Source organism: Carcharhinus amblyrhynchos, chromosome 3 (genome assembly GCF_965287045.1).
Source record: "Carcharhinus amblyrhynchos chromosome 3, sCarAmb.v2.hapA, whole genome shotgun sequence".
Taxonomy (NCBI): Eukaryota; Metazoa; Chordata; class Chondrichthyes; order Carcharhiniformes; family Carcharhinidae; genus Carcharhinus; species Carcharhinus amblyrhynchos.
This window is the reverse complement of record NC_137326.1, coordinates 10,188,538-10,203,633: the sequence shown is the minus strand read 5'-3', so window position 1 is coordinate 10,203,633 and position 15,096 is coordinate 10,188,538. Positions and strand designations below refer to the sequence as shown.

The following is a 15,096-nucleotide window of genomic DNA, read 5'->3' as shown; positions in this document are numbered from 1 at the left end:
ATCTGACCTCTGGATGCTCTAGGAACATTACAGCCAAGAAGCTGGTTTCAGCAGTTCTATTTTAGAAAGGACACTCAACACGAACTGACAAAAATGAAGGAACATTGTTTTGGACTGCAAGGAGATAAAGTTATTTTGCAGGCAAACATTATACTTGATCATAGCTTGTCTAACTAATTTATATCTGGAAACAAGCTGTTTGTATCAGACATAATTCAAGCTCACACCAAGTATAAATGCCAACATCTATAAAGCCCCTAAAAAAATCTTATTTTAATAAATCACAACTGACGTGGCCAGCAAATCAAAATAAGCAGTGTTATTTGGAAGAGTAGAATCATAAACACTAACACTACATTCTGTACTCTCTCGTTTCCTTCTCCATGAACGGTATGCTTTATCTGTATAGTGTGCAAGAAACAATACTTTTCACAGAATGCTAATACGTGTAACAACACAAATCAATATTTATCTCACCCGACAACAAAAATAATTCACCCTCTCCCCGCTCCACTGACAAGAAATACTACAATGAAAATTTCAGAAAAATTAATCATGTAGGTCATGCACAACCTGCATCAAGAATGGAACTGACCTACTTCCAAGTCGCTGCCTTCGTTGCCATGAAATAATCGACAGGAGGCATCTAAGAGCAATCAAGGAGCAACTTTCCATTCCCATGTCAGCACAGCTCAATTTAGCTAACTTTACAACGTGGTTGATTTTTCTTTAAAATCACAGCCACATGACAAGTTAAGTTTAAATCTAGGTAAACAGCTCCGCAGAACTATAGTTACCAAACAAACCATTATTTTAAAAAGTTACAAATCACAATTTAAACTTCTGAAGTTTTCTGACTATCCAAGAGACCTTTAGAGTTTATTGCCATCAAGTTGTGAAAATTTTTTTTGCTTTCAAATCAGGCATCTCTTTCTCACCTGTAAACGCCTACCAAAGTAAAATTACACATGCAAAGCCTAATTATTCTCTTTAAATAAGTGTAGTCAGAGTTCAACCAGATATTGGTACAGAACTAAGCCTAATCCTAAGAAGAGTGTCAATATTGTTTGGGTAATACACATTCAACCCTAGGAGTCTGTTCAACTGTTTTATTGATGTCGGATACTTGAGGTCTCAACACCCATTGCCTGTATTTAATCTTCAATACCCTTACTGAGTAAAAATCTGTTTATTTCACTTTTGAAAATACTAGATTACCTGCAAACTTCTAAATTCAAGGAAATACAAGACAATTTTATGCAACCTTTCCCCATAATTTAGTCCTTTAAGCTCCAGTATCTCGTTTTGAATCAGCTCCATACTTTCTCCAATTCTGATATTATCTTGTCTGAGGTGCCCATAACTGACTATAATACTCCAGATGAACCATAGCCAAGGTCACATCCTCCCTTTTGTTTTGCAGTCCCATTGAGATAAAGACCAACATTTCATAGGCTTTTTGATTACTTTTTGTCTGCGTGCACTAGTTTTTAACTTTTGCACCTGGACACCCGGATCTCATTCTACCTCCACAATTCCCAGTCCTCAACATTAAGAAAATATTCCGATTGATGTTTCCGGTATCAAGGTGAACAATCTCATTTCTCTGTTTTCAGCTTCCATTTTTGCGTACTCATTTAATTTGTTGAATCTTTTTTGTAATTTGCCACTCCCACCTACATAATTTACTTTCCCCTTAAAACATCCATCTTCAAGCTTGGATGTACAAGTCTATTCCTTCCATTAACTGTTAATGCTACAAGACAGTCAGAACAATATCAGCGCAGGATGATGGGCTCCTTCTGTGCTGGAAACTGATTTATTACAGTATAGATTTTAAAAGAAATTGATCAAAGTCAGGCAACACATACAATGCATTATAGATTCAGATATTAAATCCAGTTACTCCTATTCAGGTTCATAGGCAAGAAATATCTGACCAACTTACAATAATAAAACAGATCTTTGCTTTTTTTTAAAAAAAACGGCTGTCCAAAGATCATGCATTAATTAAAACACACAAAAGGTGTCTTATGTTCAGTGAAATAAGATTCCCCTACAAAATAAAGAATCCACATTTAAACAAAAGATTAGTCTACTTGTGAAATTTTCAACAACTAGAAAAATCTAACATGAGCACACGTTAAATGTTCAAATATACCATAGTTTTTCAATACCTGCAAAGAGCCCAGAATTATCAATGGGGCCTGGAAACATTCCACGTTCTCCCACGTTGTACATGTCCCAGCTGTCAAAACCCACATATTTCTTCCATTGTTTAAACCACCTACTGTCTATCAGGAACCTAAAAATCAAAACATCCAAGTTATTTTGAGGGTATTAAATCACTACTTTCCTCTTATCTATTCTACTGAACCACACACCTCCAAACAATTTGCAGGGCTGACAGACCTATTTCCAAAGCCTCTGCCAATGTGTTTACAGCTGTGCCAAAAAGTACAACTCTGATATAATCCATCTCCACAGAGAGACACCAAGAGACCAAGGTTTTTAAAACCTTGAGTGTGTCACTAAACAAAACCAACATTTACTGCTCTTCCCCAATTACTCTGAAATTGAATGGCTTATCAGACTGTTTGAGAGGGCAGTTAAGAGTCAACTACATTTGCTGTGGGTTGAGAGTTACATGTAGTCCAGATCAAAGGAGGACAGCAGACTGCCTCCCCTCAAGAACCTCAGATGGATTTTTATGACAATCCAGTACTTTCATGATTGAGACAAGTTTTTTTAAATTCCAGATTTAGTCATTAATAGAATTAATGGCCATGGTGGGATTTGAATTGTCTCTTAAACATTAGTCCAAGCCTCCAGATTTCTGATCCAGTAACATTACCACTAAGTTAGGAAGATACAACAAGGTATTACTTGTATCTAACTCTTTGCTGTCAAGGTACTAACTTTTGTTTGCTTCTTGGCGTTAGCCTTTTAGAACTCATGCAAATTGTAACTATCCCAGTGAAAGTTTATCCTATAATGCCAGCAACATCAACCCCTTTAATTGTGTATTTATTCAAAACTCGCTTTTCGTCAGAAGTTAATGAATTTAAAAGGACCATGGTTTTAGCAGATTTTCCCTTTTACATAGCTTACAAGGAGAAGTAAAATGTAGTTGCCTTATCATATGTGGCTGAACTTGGGACCTTCCCACCATGCATGACTCAGTATCACACTGATCAATATGTTTACTAACAGGTTGTTGAAAAGAGCATTTAATATTTGGGAGTGGGAGGTTAGCATTTGTTATCACAATGGAATTATCACAATACTAGGGCACAAGTGTTAATAATAGATTTTATAAGTTCTTTCACATGATATGGGTGTTACTGGCTATACCAGCACTTGGTGCACGTCTGTAATTGCCCTTGAGAAGGTGGTGGTGAGAAACCACTGCAGTCCATGTGGTGTTGGTACATTCGCAAGCTATTAGGTTGGCAGTTTCAGGATGTTGACTCAGTGACAGTGAAAGAACAGCACTATAATTCCATCAAGGTGGTGGGCACAGAAAGGTTACAGTTCAGAGGGAGGCCATTTGACCCTTTGTCAGTGCCAGCCTGCGGGCTTCCAGATGCCCTTTCTAATCCCATCTTCCTGCACTCAGCCCATTGCCCTGTAGCTTACAGCACTTAAGGTGCAGATCCAGGTACTTTTTAAAATGAGTTTAAGTCTCTGCCTCCACCACCAACTTGGGCAGCAAATTCCAGACAGATGGTGGTGTTCACATGCATCTGCTGCTCTTGGCCTTCTAGGTGAGAGGGATTTGGAAGGTGTTTCAAAAGGAACTTTGATAAGTTGATGTACACACTGCTGTCACTGAACTGGTGGTGGAAAGGGTGAATGTTTAAGGTGATGGATGGGTGTCAATCAAGTAGGCTGCTTTTTTCTAGATGTTGAGTTTTTTGAGTGTTGCTGGCGCCGCACGTAAAGGCATTTTATGTGATTTATTATTGTCACATGTATTAGCATACAATGAAAAGTATTGTTTCTTGGGTGTTATACAGACAAAGCATGCCGTTCAAACAGAAGGAAATGAGAGAATTTAGAATGTAATGTACAGTCGTAGCTATGGTGTAGAGAAAGATCAACTTAACGTGAGGTAGGTCCATTCAAAAGTCTGATGGCAACAGGGAAGAAGTTGTTTTTGTGTCGACTGGTACATGACGCTGACTTTTGTATCTTTTTCCCCAACAGGTGGTGTTGGAACAGAGGATGTCTGGGGTGTGTGTATTGATCATACCCATGACTTGTGCCTTCTAGATAACATAAGAACATAAGAAATAGGAGCAGGAGTAGGCCAACTAGCCCTTCGAGCCTGCCCCGCCATTCAATAAGATCATGGCTGATCTGTCGTGGCTCAGTTCCACATTCCCGCCCTCTCCCCATAACCCTTAATCCCCTCTCTCATCAAAAACCCATCAACCCAATGGTGGACAGGAGTTAGGAGTTGAGTTACTTGTTGCAAATTCCCAGCCTCTGATCTGTTCCTGTAGCCACAGTATTTATATGACTGATCCAGTTCAGTTTCTGGTCATTGGCAACTTGCAGAATTAGCTCACCTCCAAGTCAGAAGGCAGAGAATAGAAACTCCATTCTGAGGAATAGTTCAAAATTAGGGGTCATAAATATGACAATCAATAAATCCAATAAAGGGCTCAGGAGAAACTTCTGCATGAAAAGAATGGTTCGAATATGGAACTTGCAACCACAGGGAGTAGTTGAAACAAATAGTATAATTCCAATTAAAAGGAAGTCAGTCAATTATGAAGAAGAAAGAATGTTGACATGAATGTTGGATGAACACAGTAAGAAGTTTAACAACACCAGGTTAAAGTCCAACAGGCTTATTTGGTAGTAAAGGCCACTAGCTTTCGGGGTTTGCCCCTTCGTCAGGTGAGGGTCGGATGAAGGCAGGGGTGTGGGGAGAGAGGGAGCATAACATTGGCTGTTTTTATTATGTAAATTCTATGTGATTCATTGTTTGCATAACCTTGTTGCAAGCAAGACCGACTACTACATTAGTGGGTAAACATCGTAAAAGTAATTAATTGGATATCAAGCATTTTGGAACAATCAAGACGCCATATAAATGTTTTACTTTATCTGAGCAAAGTGCCTCATCTGTGAGGTTTTCATAATTTGAGCTCACTGTTCATGTTAAAGACCAGATCGTTTTGCTAGCATTCTCCAGAATTGATTTTTCTAAGCTTCCAAAGCATCATTTTCCCTTGAAGCTTGCAGCTGTAAACCCAGACGTCGGAATCTGATCAATTTCTGTCTGCCAGCATTGTGGGCTCCAAGGTCACAACCAATAACATTCACTTAGTATATTAACAAATCTAATTTTCACCTTTTCTAATACTACACAAACTCTTAAACTCAAAAGAGTCTCAAAATGGTAAACTGTTTAATTAATTTAACAACTCTTCACTAGTTTTGAAGACATTTTATGCTAAAAATTGTGTTTATGCAGAAATTCATAACCTGCAGAGATAAAATTTCCCCAAAAGGAAGAAAATATGAATGCATAAATTCAAACTGAGACTGAAATTACTCAATCACAAGACCAAGGATTTAATGATTCAGGATTTCAGTCACTTGCATTATATCCTGTCTCTCCTGTTGTATATTTGCAGCATTTTCTATGGCTAAGACATTTGCCAGCAGTATTTATTCACATCTACCTGGGTTTGTCACATGAGCTGCAAGTGAGGTCTTCTCTTTCCCATTGCTTCTGCAGCCTTTCCCATCGTGAACTAGGCAGATGTTTTAGATTTACATGGATGAAAATAGGAATCTATAGATATGCAGATCAGGAAAAGATGAGCAGGCTGGGTCTCTTTTCTCTTGAAAAAAACACTGTAGAGTGACCTTCAAGAAGTCTTGAAAGCAATGAGAGTTTTTTATAGAGTGGGTACAGAGAAAATGTTTCCACTTGTGGGAAAGAGCAGATATTAGAGGCCATCAATAAAAAAAGAAATCCAATAGGGAATTCAGAAGTAGTGACTTTATCCAAAGGGGTTTTGAGAACGTGGAACTTGCTACCACACAGCGTGGTTTAAGTGAATAGCATAAATACATTCAGGAGAAGTTCGAAAAGCATATGACAAGAAAATAGGAGGTTATGATGAGGCAAGATGGGAAGAGGCTTCAGTGGACGTAAATGGTGAATGGCTTATTTCAGCACTGTATATCCTATGCAAACTAAACATACAAAAGCAAACATTACCGAAGGAGCAACATGCTAGGTTAGTCTATTTTAAATTAAAAATGTTTAACTCAAAGAAGTGGGCACCAAGAGAGAAGGATTAGTTGGGGTGGATAGGAAAGAGAGACAAATATCCAGGGGATGGGAAAAAGAATGATCGGTCTACTGGATGCACTGCAGGTCATTAAACGTGATCAGTTGCATTTTCCAAACCAGTTAACATCTTCCATCTAAAAGAACAAAGGCAATAAGTGCATCAAAATTCCCATCCTCTCCAAATCATACCATTCTGACTTGGGCATCAATCATCCTGAATCAAAATTATGGAACTCAATACCCAATAAGCACTATGGGATGACCTTCACAATATGTACTGCAGTAGCTAATGGCAACACAATCTTCCAAAGAACAAACAAGGATGGGCAGTAAATGTCAGCCTTGCCACTGACACTCACCCGAGAATGATACTTTTAATAAAGTATTATGCAACAATCAGCTCTACTCTACTGTATTCAACACCAGTGCTTCCAAACTTATTTTTGGGAATAAACTGTATTGAAATAACATTGCTAATGAACACTCATATGAATCCCAATAAATGTAGAAATGATGACATAGGAATTTGTTAAGAATTATTCTCTCTCTGTTTCCCTAAGTATTTGATCGAATCTACTGGCATGGTCTTAATTTCACTGCAATTTTCTTATGCCTGCCTGGATTCAAACCATTGACTCTAACTTTCCTTCCACTTCAACATTTTTTGTAAAGCAATGGGGTGATGGAAGTACTTCTTCATATCTATTTTCAGTTTCTTTTTCACTTAATTAATGAAACTGAATTGTAACATTATGCACTAATACAATGTTCTGCTGTTCCTGACTCAAGGCAACCTTCTGGGACCAATAAAAATTTTATCCACAGAAATGAATTGGAAGAGTTTGGTTGAAGTTGAGGTGCCTCTGGACTATGCAACTAGTTTTGTCAACATTTGTAGTGCAACTGTATTCAGTCTTAAATTCATATCCTTATTCCAATGACTTGCATACATCCTGTCAAGCTTACGTGGACACAGTGCTAATATTTCCTTTGAGAAATTTCAAACGTGCAGCAAGCTGTTAAGAGTGAGGACAAAAAGTTGCTGTCAATAAATGTGTAACTGAATTTCATAACAACATCGTTTTACAAAAGTGAAGAGACTGAACGTACAAGACATATCAAAAAAGACCTTGCGAGGTTAGTGTGTACAGGAACAAAGTTGAACAGAACATAGTCACATTTTACAGAAAATGTTTGAATTGGGAAAAAGGCATCATAAAAACTGTTACACAAAAAAGGGAATCAGAGTAGATACGATGCATATGGAGTTGGAACGAAACAGCAAAGCGTATTAGCAACAAGCAGTTATAATAGTGTGACTGTTACAAATACAAGAGGGAATAAGCAAGATACATAATGTTGGAGGTGATGGGAATTTTGGTGCAACTATTGCCCTTGTTGTTCCAGATGGAAAATGTTATTGGTTTGGGAAGTGCTACTGATTACATCTTACTGACTAACTGCAGTGCACGCAATAGATCGATCAGTCTTCCTCCTCTCCCAGGGCACACCCCTCCATCACCCTGACATTTCTTTCTTGAAATTTTAACTTTAAAAAGAGCCCTACAATATTTCAAACACTTAGCAATTGAAGGCATGAGAGTCGACAAAAGCATTAATTAAAAAAAACAGCATTTCTGCAGCTTTTAAATCCAGACACAAACAACAAAACCAAGGTGCTAAGATGAGGCTGCTAAATGGCTTAAAGGTTTTGCCACAGTTAGTTTGAACTGAGGGAAGAGGATGCACAGAAGACCAAAGGTGCAGAGGCATGATATATAGCAAAGTTGCATTACAGCAGTAAAATAAAGGATCAGATAATCTGATTTTATGTCAAATGAGGGACAAATGTTGTCCAGGCCAACAGGAGAGCTCACCTGCTCTTTCTGGAACGGTGCCATGGGATCCTTTATACCCTCCCAAGACTTAATAGACTGTTTACTGTCTCATCCAAACGATAGCACTTCTGACAATGCAGCACTTGCACAGTACTATACTCAAGTATCAATTAGATTTAGTGCTTAAATCTCTGACATGCGGCTTGAATCCACAACTTTTTAGCTCTGAAGTTGCCAGAGTTATGGCTAGCTAGCATCCACAGGTCAACATAAATTACTATTATAAAAATCTGTCTCAGGTGCAAATTGAAATCAATTTCCTTTCGTTCTTCTTGTGCAAAAATAAGTTAATCAGTACTGGGAAGCTCACTCCTTGTAAAGTTTTGATGTTCGGTTTGTCTTGATAGTTTTGCCCCTTTTCCTGAAGTGTTACGTATCTTTAGCGCAAAAGCTATCTATAATTTGGCAGAAATTGGCACCTGGCAATGAATGATTGGTGCTGTAACATGAGAAGTGTTCTTCCAATCTAGATTTAAGCTGTATTTTGAGGCACATGGCTGGATCGGTGTCAAAGGGACTTGGTGCCTTGATGATGGATGACGGAACTGGAAAACATTCCACTCCCCAGTGTTGATCTCCTCACCTTGATGAGCACAAGTGACAACCATCAAATGCAGAAGTGTAGCCCAGGGCAATGATTTCCCTTTTTAAAAGTTTATTTATTATTCACAAGTAAGTCACATTAACACTGCAATAAAATTGCTGTGAAATTCCCCTAGTCGCCACACTCCAGTGCCTGCTTGGGTCAATACACCCAACCAGCATGTCATCCAGGGAGGTGGGGGGAGAAACCAAAGCACCCAGAAGGAACCCACGCAGATACAGAGAACATGCAAACTCCACACAGACAGTAACCCAAGCTGGGAATCGAACTCAGGTCTCTGGTGCCGTGAGGCAGCAGGGCTGACCACTGTGCCACCCACTTGTCTAAGCACCTTCTGCAACAGTAACAAGATGTTGCCAGAGTTTATGGACATGTTGCTGCTTTGGTATTCAACATTAAGGTCTTTTTATGGAATAAGTATATATTCTCACTTTGAAACTGCTTTAAAACACTTGATAAACTGAGTGAACCTAATCACCGCAATGAAACAGCTGAGTCAGCAAGGGGCCAGTGTTTAAATTCTTGAAAAATTTGTTAAGGCATCTGAGATTTAAAACCAGCTAAAGACTTTCTCCTCCCTTACTCTGAACTGAATAAACTAATTTCTGAAGTGCCCCAGTACTTCTGTAAGTACACAGGGCCACATTCTTAAATTATTGAGCACTGAAAATAAAATCGCTTGCAAACAGACAGCTAAAAGCAATTTGCTGCATCAAAGAAAGGAGTTCCTCTTAAATAACAAAAATGCAGGATATCAAGACAGTCTCAAAAAAAAAGGAAATTTAAAATTGGGCAAGCGAGAAACAGGATGGTTTAGGAGCCACCAACTATCAGGACTGGTCAAATGTTTTGCATGAAAAACACAGGCAGCACAGTGGTTAGCACTGATGTGTCACAACGCCAGGGACACAGGTTGGATTCTTGGCCTGGGTCACTGTGTGGAGTCTGCACGTTCTCCCCGTGTCTGCGTGGGTTTCCTCTGGGTGCTCCAGTTTTCTCCCACAATCCAAAAGATGTGCAGGTTAAATGCATTAGTCATGTTAAACTCTCCCTCGGTGTACCCAGACAGGCGCTGAAGCGTGGTGACTCGGGGATTTTCACAACAACTTCATTACAGTGTTAATGTAATCCTAACTTGTGACACCAATTTAAAAAAACCTAAACTTCAGGTCTAAATCGCTGGATTATTCACAGCAAAATGTTATTCCAACTGTGCCTGTTGCGGGTATCTGAAGTCAATTCTCAACATGAACACAGTGGGATCAGGAACCTTCACGTCCCACTTTAATGTTGGAAGGAAAGCTTTTTGAAAAGTGGGAGTCTCCCTCTTGGGAGTTTTAACGTTTAAGTTTTCGAATAGAAAAGGTAGCCAGGATTGGGATCACCAATACGGTGGGGGAAGTTTGTGCCGAGGGTCGGAGCTTCCCCCACGTTACATTTACGACCAGAATCCCGAGGCTTGTAGGCCAATGACATGGCAAACCGGCTGTTCGCCCGCCGGCCGAGGCCCTGGGGTGGGATTTAGCCTTCACTCCCTAGGACCCCCTTTCAGTCTCCTGACTCCAGACCCAGACTCTGAGGGAGGGAGGGAGAGAGAGGCGGCGAGGAGGGGGAATGAGGGTCTCACCCGCGGCCTGCAACCCCAGGCACCGAATTACCGTCACTAACCGATCACCCCTCCCTCTTCCTCCTCTTCGTCCTCCTCCTCCTTAACCCGCACACGGTCCTCTCCTCCCCTTACCACGAATCTCCTTTCTTGAGCGGCGTTTTCAACAAGTTCCCGATCTCGTTCTTCTGGCTCTCCAGATCGGGGACGCCTCCTTCCGCCATTACTCTCACCGACACACACACACAGATAGACAGCGAGCGCGAGCCCATCCAGCACCACGCGCATGCGCGCCGCCGTCACCCACCGTCTCGCCCCACCTCCCACCAACCGCTGCGCGAATGCGCAGCCGCTTTGCCGTCGCCCTCCCGCGGCCCGACTGCGCAGCCGCTTTGCCGTCGCTCTCCTGCGGCCCGAATGCGCAGCCGCTTTGCCATCTCGCCTCTTCCTGGGCCAAATCGGCGAACGTACGTCTCCACTTCTACGTCATTGCGCATCGGTGCGTCATGTCAGGCGACGGGCGGAGGGGCGGGGTCAGGTTGCTTAGCAATGGTCAGCTCCCTGTGACGTGTGGCTGGTCATCAAAGCCCACCCCAAAGTTGTGTTTTAAAAAAGTTATTTATTTAATGAATGGTCTGGTCTCGAATTAGTCTTTTTGGAATGAAACAAGCAGAGAGAGGTCAGTTAATGATCAGGAAGGTAGGCAGGCTCACATCATCCCATCCAGAATATCAACCCAACCTTGACAGCTTCCAGATGCTTCCCCTGGTCTCAGGCCAGCCCTCCTGGAGACTTGGATCCCTGGGCACCTGCCTTGTACTTCATTTGAATTTCTGACCATGATTTGGTTTGATTTGATTTATTATTGTCACTTTTGCATGGTACAGTAGCAGAGTGGTTAGCACTGCTGCCTCACAGCTCCAGAGACACAGGTTCAATTCCTGGTTGGGTCACTGTCTCTGCGGAGTCTGCACATTCTCCCTGTGTCTGCGTAGGTTTCTTCCAGGTGCTCTGGTTTCCTCCCACGGTCTGAAAGATGTACTGGTTAGGTGCAGTGGCAGTGCTAAATTCTCCCTCAGTGCACCCGAACAGGTGCCGGAGTGTGGCGACAAGGGGATTTTCACAGTAATTTCATTGCAATGTTAATGTATGCCTACTTATGACAATAATAATAAATGAACTTTAAACTTCTTATTCATTCATGGGACCCGGCTGTCGCTGGCTGGCCAATATTTATTGCCCATTCCAAGTTGCCAGAGGGCAATTGAGAGTCAACCACATTGCTGTGTCTCTGGAGTCACATGTAGGCCAGACCAGATAAGGACGGCAGATTTCCTTCCCTAAAGGGCATTAGTAAACCAGCTGGGTTTTTCCAGCAATCGACAGTGGTTTCCTACTCAGCAGCAGATTCTTAATTCCAGGTTTTTTTAATTTAATTCAAGTTCCACTATCTGCCAAGGTATGATTCAAAACCAGGTCCCCAAAACATTAGCTGAGTTTCTAGATTAATAATCTAGCGATAACACCATTAGGCCATCCCCAGTGTATTGAGATACAGTGAAGAGTATTGTTTCCTGTGCGCTACACCGACAAAGCATACTGTTCAGAGAGTACATAGGGAGAAGAAAGGAGAGCATGCAGAATGTAGTGTTCCAATGAGAGCTAGGGTGTAGAGAAAGACCAACTTAATATAAGGTAAATCCATTCAAAAGCTGATGGCAGAAGGGAAGTAACTTTCTTGTTGGTACATGATCTCAGACTTTTGTATCTTTTTCCCTGACGGATGAAGGTGGAAGAGAGAATGTCCAGGGTGCATGGGGTCCTCGATTATTCTGGTTGCTTTTCCGAGGCAGCAGGAAGTATAGTCAGGGTCAGTGGATGGGAGACTGGATTGCACGATAGACCTGGCTATGTTCACAATCCTTTGTTGTTTCCTGTGGTCTTGGTCAGAACAGAAGCCATACTGGGCTGTGATACATCTAGGAAGGATGCTTTCAATGGTGCATCTGTAAAAATTGGTGAGAATTGTAGTGGACATGCTGAATTTCCTTAGCCTCCTGAGAAAGTAGAGGTGTTGGTGGGCTTTCTTAACTATTGCGTCAGTGTAGAGGGATTAGGACACGTTGTTGGTGATCTGGACATCTAGAAACTTAAAGCTCTTGATCATTTCCACTTCATTAGTGTTGATGTAGACAGGAGCTAGACCAGCATTTATTGTGCATCTCTAGTTGCCCACAAAACATGATGGTAAGCCACTTCGGTCCATGTGGGTGTAGGTACACCTGTGATGCTGTTAAGGAGGAAGCTACAGGATTTTGACCCAGCCACGGTGAAAGAATGGCAATAAATTTCCAATTCAGGATGGTGACTGGCTTGGAGCGGAACTTCCAGGTGTCGTGTCCCCAGGCATCTGTTGCTTTTGCTGAACGGTAGGGGTTGTGGGTTTGCAAGGATCCTTGGTGAGCTTCTGCAGTGCATTTTGTTGATGACATAAGAACATAAGAAATAGGAGCAGGAGTAGGCCAACTAGCCCTTCGAGCCTGCCCCGCCATTCAATAAGATCATGGCTGATCTGTCGTGGCTCAGTTCCACATTCCCGCCCTCTCCCCATAACCCTTAATCCCCTCTCTTATCAAAAACCCATCAACCCGCGTCTTTAAAATATTTAGCGAGGTAGCCTCCACCACTTCAACGGGCAGAGAATTCCAGAGATTCACCACCCTTTGAGTGAAGAAGTTCCTCCTCAACTCCGTTCTAAACCGCCCCCCCCTTTATCTTGAGGCTATGCCCCCTAGTCCTACTATCCTTTCTGAGCGGGAAGAGTCTCTCCACCTCTATCCTATCCATCCCATTCATCATACGTCTCAATGAGATCTCCCCTCATTCTTCTAAGCTCTAACGAGTACAAGCCTAGTTTATTCAGCCTCTCCTCATAGCTCAACCCCCTCAACTCCGGCATCAGCCTAGTAAACCTCCTCTGCACTCCCTCCAAGGCCAAAATATCCTTGAGTAAGTACGGCGCCCAAAACTGCACACAGTACTCCAGCTGCGGCCTCACCAATGCCCTATACAGCCGCAGCAAGACCTCCCTACTTTTATATTCAATCCCCCTCGCGATGAAGGCCGCATCCCATTCGCCTTCCTGACCACCTGCTGCACCTGCAAGCTGGGTTTTTGCAACTCATGCACAAGGACCCCGAGGTCCCTCTGCACCGTCACCTGCTGCAGTTTTTCGCCACGTAAGTAATAATCCTTCCTACCATTATTCCTACCAAAGTGGACCACCTCGCACTTGCCAACATTAAATTCCATTTGCCATTTCCTGGCCCATTCGCCCAGCCTATCTAGATCCTTCTGCAGACTCTCCACACCCTCCGCACAATTTGCCGTTCCACCAATCTTGGTGTCATCCGCAAATTTCGACACCATACACTCGGTTCCCTCCTCCAGATCATCGATATAAATGGTAAATAGCTGAGGCCCCAGCACCGACCCCTGGGGCACTCCACTAGTCACCATCCACCAATCCGAATAGCAGCCATTGACCCCCACTCTCTGCCTCCTATTTGACAACCAATCCTCTATCCACGCTAACACCCTACCCCCAACTCCATGTCCCCTGACCTTCTGCAATAACCTCTTGTGAGGTACCTTGTCAAACGCCTTCTGAAAATCCAGAAAGACCACATCAACCGGCTCTCCTCTATCCACCGCCCTAGACACATCCTCATAGAACTCCAGTAAATTTGTCAGACACGACTTCCCTTTAACGAAACCGTGCTGCATCTGTTCTATCAAGCAATTCCCTTCAAGATGCCTCGCTATTTCCTCCTTGATGACGGATTCTAACATTTTACCTACAACAGACGTTAAACTAACCGGCCTATAATTCCCTGCCTTTTGCCTGGCACCCTTCTTAAACAACAGCGTAACATTAGCCGTTTTCCAATCTTCCGGCACTTCCCCGGAATCCAGCGACGTCTGGAAAATAACCACCAAGGCATCCACTATCACCTCCGCCATTTCTTTCAGAACCCTCAGATGCATTCCATCCGCTCCTGGCGACTTGTCCACAATCAGCCCCTCCAGTCTGTCGAGCACCGCCTCTCTAGTAACAGTAATGTCATTAAGACCCTCCAGTCCTACCACCTTTCCATCTCTAACACCCGGCAAATTATTCACGTCCTCCTCTGTGAAGACAGAAACAAAAAAGTTATTCAAGACCTCAGCCATATCCCCATCCCCTACCACTAAGTCCCCCTTCTCATCCTCTAAGGGACCAACGTTCACCCTAGCCAGCCTCTTCCTTTTTATATATTTATAAAAACTCTTGCTATCCTTTTTTATATTAAGCGCTAGCCCAGCGTCATAGTTTCTCCTACCTTTCTTTATCAACTTCTTTGTCAATCTTTGTTGACATTTAAACCTCTCCCAATCCTCTTCTCACCCACTACTCTTAGCTACTCTAAACGCCTCCGCTTTTAATTTAACACTTTCCTTCACCTCCTTCGTTATCCACGGCTTATTACCTCTTCTCCTACGGTCCTTTTTGACCATCGGAATAAATTTCTGCTGAGCACCAAGAAAGATCTCCTTAAAGATCCTCCACTGCTCCTCAGCAGATGACACACACTGCTGCCGCTGTGTGTTGGTTGTAGAGGGAGTGAAT

General features: G+C 42.3%; 1 protein-coding gene across 4 annotated transcripts in view; it reads right to left on the bottom strand.

Moving 5' to 3' along the window:
- usp4 (ubiquitin specific peptidase 4) overlaps positions 1-10,715 on the bottom strand; it is a 77,194-nt gene extending 66,479 nt beyond the window's left edge. For 2 of the 4 annotated variants that reach the window (XM_080218853.1, XM_080218860.1), the window contains exons 1-2: positions 10,563-10,715; positions 2,178-2,305 (exon numbers count right to left, since the gene is read on the bottom strand). In XM_080218853.1, coding sequence (XP_080074979.1) covers positions 2,178-2,305; positions 10,563-10,699 — 265 coding nt within the window. In that variant the 5' untranslated portion in view covers positions 10,700-10,715. Of the gene's footprint in view, positions 1-2,177; positions 2,306-10,489 lie in introns of all 4 variants that reach the window. The other 2 variants (XM_080218869.1, XM_080218879.1) reach the window with 2 other exon arrangements.
- Between the last annotated feature and the right edge of the window lie 4,381 nt (positions 10,716-15,096).